Raw genomic sequence first — 6,000 nt, 5'->3', positions numbered from 1 at the left:
CACCACAGGCCACTCACGCCGCCACATAATCTGATGCACGACAATCATGGTGTTGAACACGAACGTTCAGAGCTGATCACATTCTTCTTACGAGGCCCGAGAATAAACTCATGAGTTAGACGAAAGGTTACGCGATCTGCCCCTATGCAGCAGAGAGAGATGAGCACTACTGAGGTTCTTCAGGAGCTTCCGTAGCGGAAGTCGTAGACGTGTCGACAGAAACAACACCAGCTCTGGGTCGACGTCGTCGGACACCAGTGGTGGGTGGGATTGCGTTGCTTTAGAACGGGGGGACACCACTGAGACGGCGCTGTCGTGTACACCCTCCCTGCGGCGCTTTACCAAGGCACAAATCTGCGCACACCAAGGCAGAAACACAACACGTTTTTTTTTCTTTAAAACGCGTGGAACAGATGTTAAAAATTACCATCATTTGTGAGCAGCAGCATGAATACAGAAATATAACAAAACACAAAGTTGCCTTTCTTACCGACAATACTGTGCCAACGTTAGGACATAGCATTTGTCTTCAATACAGGCCACACACTGTTGACCATCCTGGTGACGGGATGCAAAGATCTCATTCTGGCAGAAAGACGCTCAATTAGAACCAAAGAAAAAAAGCCCGGTTGTTCCCTTTTAACCGCAGCGTTTCGCACATTTGTCTCATCTGCCAGATATATCCCCAGAACAAATTTGCTTCTCATCTTCTTCTGAGGCAAAGCCTTGTTACTGCTCTCACACAGATGCAGTGACATGTCCGTGAGCTCAGCTGAGAAACGGTTTGCTCCGAATCAAAACACTCTTCCTCAGTGAATGCCGCAGAAGTGTTTGCTTCTGTGTTTACAGAAATCTTGAATTTTGCGGACAGTGTTGGCCACATTTATTGGCCACTCCTGTATAGATTGGTTAAAAAGCCTTCAAATAAATTTATTGCTGCGGCTAATTAGCAACATAATTTCACACTGAAGATTTTATAAAAATTAAAGCCGTTAATATAGAAAAAAATGTAACTGGGGAAAAAAAAAAAAATCCAATTCTAAAGGGGCGTCACACACGAACGCGTAGGAGACATTGGAAACTAGTGATTTAATATATGATCTCTACGTAAAGGCAATTTCAGGAGCGGATTAACAGTCCGCGATGGAAAAGACATTATTAGGCTGAAGTGAACGGCACAAATTGGGTGGAAAAAGTAAAGCAAAAAAGTGCGATTAAGGACATGGTTTTTTCGTTACATATCGTAACACAATGTTACAATATGCTTTAACCTACACAGCGCTACCTTATTTTATACTATACCTCACAAACATTACAGTGCACTATGTAGCTTATACCCAACCTACATCATTTAATTTCCTTGACCTGCACTATTATGTTATTATGTATGCTAAGCTAACAGATGTTACCACATGCTACACCCTTCCATGTTTGCTATCCAACATTAACCTACTTATGCTAAGCTACATGGTGTCATGCTATCCTAGTGGTCTCAATCGATTGTGAACGGCAGACGAGCGTTCACACTGAGCCTGGTTCTGGTTCTGATGGAGGCTCTCCTCCCTGTTAAAGGGGAGTTTTCCTCTCCACTGTCGCTTCATGCATGCTCAGTATGATGGATTGCTGCAAAGCCATCAACAATGCAGACGACTGACCACTGTGGCTCTACACTCTTTCAGGAGGAGTGAATGCTGCTTGGAGAGACTTGATGCAACCCTGCTGGGTTTCCTTAGAGAGGAAACTTTCTGACCAGTCTGTATAATCTGAATTAATTTGACTTTGTAAAGACTCTTGAGATGACATGAATCATGAGTTGACGCTATATAAGTGAAATTGAATTGGAAAGTTTTTTTTAACTGCTTCACTTGCAGTCAGTTCACTTCTACAGAGCTCTGCTAATGAGCTAATAATTGAGTGAGGTTTGATGAAGCAGAGACGCATGTAAAAACTGTGGGACACCGGCCTGTGAGGACTGGAGTTTAAATCCACTGAGCTAAACTAAGCCTTGCTATGCTAGATTATGTTATGGTAAACCCTGTGATAGAGTTAGGACGCATAACATTAAGTTACCACCTGTTATGTAAATATTATCCTTTGCATTACATGTTTGACACATTCATTCAAAAGCATATGGCTGCAGCATTCATTAAACTGAACTTGGAAATCGTTTTCCTCCCGTTTCGTTTGACAAAACCCAGCAGCAGCAATGATGCTGCTGCTGCTGTAGTTGTTACTTTTTTCAGATTAACGACTTTTTATCACAACCTCTCCCCTGGAAACCAATAAGAGATAAAGTGACACCTCTATTATGAGGAGCAAACCCTTTGATGCTTTCTGTGAACTGACTTTGTTTTCCTTGTGCACAAGTTTTAATAAATTTATGTTTCAATCTTTCTTACCAGTGCTCTTTGATAGTAACACTACATCGCTACGCTACATAACACTACACTTTGCAAATTTGTTAAAAGGTTGTTTAGCCACCAAATTTAAAGGCAGAATTTTGTTCAATCCTTCAGTGTAAGATTATAATAAAGGTAAATGTATATTAAAGTGTTTTACACATCTTAACCAGGAGTGGACAATAAGAGTGGAGGGTTTTGAAGGCCAAATATAGGCTTAAGGTTCACATTCTCATGCTTCCAAGCAGAGTTGACCAGACCTCAATATCAGGTGGCTTTACTGCACAATCACACTTGGAAGCTGTAAAATCTTATTTATTGTAATTGTGAAAGGTAAGTAAACATGGCGGCTTCTTACCTCACAATGCATGGTGGGGTTGCGCCCTCCCTGCGTGTGTTCTGGGCGGTAATACCAAAACAAACTCATCATCAGCTCTCCTGAAGGGGAAAAAAATGCACGTCCACGCAGTTCAGTTCAACCCTTATCACAGCATCAGTTCAGCTTCCTTTATCTGCACAATGGTGACGTACCTGACTCTGGCTCCTCCCACAGGGCAGACACCTTGGCCACGTAAGGCAGAGACTTCTTTCGGGGCCCAGACTTCAGCAGAACGGTGTCTCTGACACGAATCACGTCCCCGTCCCTGCGGATTCCCTCAAAACACTTCCTCAGAACCGGACTTTCCTCCCCCTGAAGCACAGGTGGCAAAATGTGCCCATAAATGCAAACTCTGAGGGGGTTTGGAGTTGAAGCTGCACATCTATGACTTTTCAGCCTCAATATTCTCTCTGACTAAACCCTAAAGCTAAAATTAAGCAAATGTGGAGTCTCATCAACTCTTAAATAAAAAATCAAGTATAACAAGACCTGCTTTATTTAAAGCAACCATCATGGCTGTCAAGAGTGCAAAACATATTTGACCGTTCACACACATCCAGCCATCTTTTAATTCCCTTTAAAAACCAGCCCTGCTGCTGGACTTTCAGATTTCCCCACAATTTAGATCTGGTTCAAATGTGTGCTGATGGTGTCCCTGGGCCTTAAGAACAAAGATGTTTTTAAGACCTTGCTGTGCTGTTGAAGGTCGGGTCAAAGTTTGGGTATTTTTTTTTTTTGGATATTGTCTGTTATGACATGTTTAAAGTTCTTCTCTTTTCGTTTACAAATCCAGTAAAACTTTCCTGGTTGCTCTAACCGTAAAATAATGATTGCCGCAATGAAACAAAAAAACAAATAAAACCCCACAAACTTCCAGATTATTCACTTCTGAATGTTTCCAACATTTAATACGACACATATTCAGTTCAACTGAAATCTAATAAACGCATGCGCTTATAAACTAAATAATAAAAACATGGTAGCAAGAGAGTGCTGACCCATGAACCAATACTTTAATAATTAAATTAGTACTTCTGGTATTCATAAGATCAGTATCAGACAACAGTGTAGCGTTTACAGAAAAGCCTTTAATCAGCTTAGGAAATATTGTTCAGAAATCTTGGGAATCCATGGGAAATACACCTTGGGGTAACTACCAAGAAATCTAGTCCTTCATTGTATATTATTAATTTCCTTGACTGAAATAAACAATATCTTAGATAAAAATGGGGGGGGGGGGGGGGGTGGGGTTACCCTCATTCCTTCTATAAATTGTGATCAGGAAGAAATGCCTCCTTCCAACTAATTTGTCAAAACACTGATTGATAAAGCCAAAATTATTCATCCCCCTTAAAGAGTTAAGTTTAAAACAATAGTGAACCTGGAAAGATGTCATCTATTTGTTGGTCCCCAAGAGTTTCATTAATATAATGACAATCAAGGTTTTTCCACTGATTATTGCAACAGTCACAAATAATTTTTTAATTGCAATTCTTTTCATATAAGGTTAAAAATGTATATTTTCTCATGTTTGTTTATCCTATCAGAAAAACGTCTGAAAACAACTTTAAACCTAAATTTGCAAGGCGGTATGAATAATTTGGGGTCTATTAAATATATTGCCTAGCGCAGGGGTGTCCAAACTTTTTGCCATGGGGGCCAATAATGTCCCGTAGAAAGTACTCAGGGGCCACAAAATTAAACCTTTTTTTAATTAGAATGGCAAAAACCTTCTTTTTTTTCCATTTTTACCTGCTCAACAATAAACTAAACACACAAATACTTGAATGAAACAAGCAAATTAGTCTGATTTCTGTACAAAAGGAATCTGTGAATTATTTTGTATATGAAGCATAAAAATACTATCACAGGTTTACCCAGCAAACAATGTCCAACTATTTGGGTTAATCGTGTTTTTCTGTTTTCTTTTTTGTGTCTTTTCAGCAACAAGAAGTGGATTAGTTTGGGCTTACTTATTATTTTACAAAGTTAAATAAATGGGTGCATCTGAGTCTGCCTTTTGGTAAAACGTTGTTATCTTATTTACTATTGACTTAAATTAAAAGCAAAAAATATGGATGATAAAGGATTAAAAAAAAATGTTGCTGCACCTTATATTTTCCCTTTTAAGAAGATTTTAATTTGTGCTTTTTTTTTTTTTAAATGCCTCGTATCAGTGAAAATTGCCCAACTTTTTAAAAGTCAACCATCTGAACTGGCAAAACCAAATTTAAGCCACTCTTGAACTGGGATTAAGGGCCGCCCAAAATCATTCAGAGGGCCACAAATGGCCCCCGAGCCACACTTTGGACACCCCTGGCCTAGCGGGTGCCCTAAAGACTTTCAGCTCGACTTTCTCTACTTACAACGACAAAAACCTCCTTCTCAAAGGGCAAGCCCAGCGACCTCCAGCCGTTTGTGGATTTTTGCCGGCTGTTCTTCGGCTGCTTGGGAACCGTTTGCCCCCCGACGGCGACAGAGCCGAGCCTCTGCTTCTTGTCCCGGTTCAGAGGGGAGACGGCCAGACCCCCGCGGGCTCCAGACCTCGAGCCGCTGGGCGGCTTGGCACTCTGTGGACACTCCTTGGCCACCTGCAGCGGGGGCTGGGGTTGGCTGGGGTCGGATAGCGGAGTCTGAACGTGGGGCACTGATTGGCCGGCTGGAGGCACAGTGGGAATGGGGCAGCCAGTGAGTACTCGGGGGCTGGGACAGATAGGGATGGAGGACGGACTGTGGTGATCACTGAGGCTTGATGAGTATTCTTCTGTGAAAGGAGCAGAAAAGGTGAGACGTTTAAAGTGGGATGTGTTCACAGATTTCAACAGAGCAGCCGCTATAATGAACTGACTTTAATATCAACAGACACATATATATAGAGAGATGACAGAAAGGGCAGCGTGTAGCAGCATAAATAAACATCACCCTGAAGTAAGGTGAAATATAGCCTGCAACTAATTAGACTTACTCTAATATAACCACGGCTTTATTGGTACTGGTATAATATTCCTATTGCAGGGCCTTCTAGGAAAGTTATTATTACAGACGATCAAATATCATCTGCCAGCTTTAGAGATTTTAGCTGCTTGGTAAGTGCAATTGATTTCATAAAATAATAACAAAAATGTTTTTAATCAGATTTAGATAAGCTTAAAAATCAATATAATACAAAACATTATTGAAGATTGAATAAAAAAAATACAAAATAGATCAAATAATTAGCAT

General features: G+C 40.7%; 1 protein-coding gene across 3 annotated transcripts in view; it reads right to left on the bottom strand.

The window, feature by feature from the left end:
* Positions 1–6,000, bottom strand: part of bahd1 (bromo adjacent homology domain containing 1) — a 65,202-nt gene that overhangs the window by 13,714 nt on the left and 45,488 nt on the right. The window contains exons 3-5 of one of the 3 annotated variants that reach the window (XM_012864590.3): positions 5,145–5,542; positions 2,931–3,090; positions 2,758–2,837 (exon numbers count right to left, since the gene is read on the bottom strand). The exons of the other annotated variants lie outside the window; for them this stretch is intronic. Coding sequence (XP_012720044.2) covers positions 2,758–2,837; positions 2,931–3,090; positions 5,145–5,542 — 638 coding nt within the window. The remainder of the gene's footprint in view (positions 1–2,757; positions 2,838–2,930; positions 3,091–5,144; positions 5,543–6,000) is intronic. 3 annotated transcript variants of the gene reach the window in all.

Source organism: Fundulus heteroclitus, chromosome 19, assembly GCF_011125445.2.
Source record: "Fundulus heteroclitus isolate FHET01 chromosome 19, MU-UCD_Fhet_4.1, whole genome shotgun sequence".
Taxonomy (NCBI): domain Eukaryota; kingdom Metazoa; phylum Chordata; class Actinopteri; order Cyprinodontiformes; family Fundulidae; genus Fundulus; species Fundulus heteroclitus.
The sequence above is the reverse complement of the archived record's forward strand: the minus strand, read 5'-3'. Positions and strand labels throughout refer to the sequence as shown.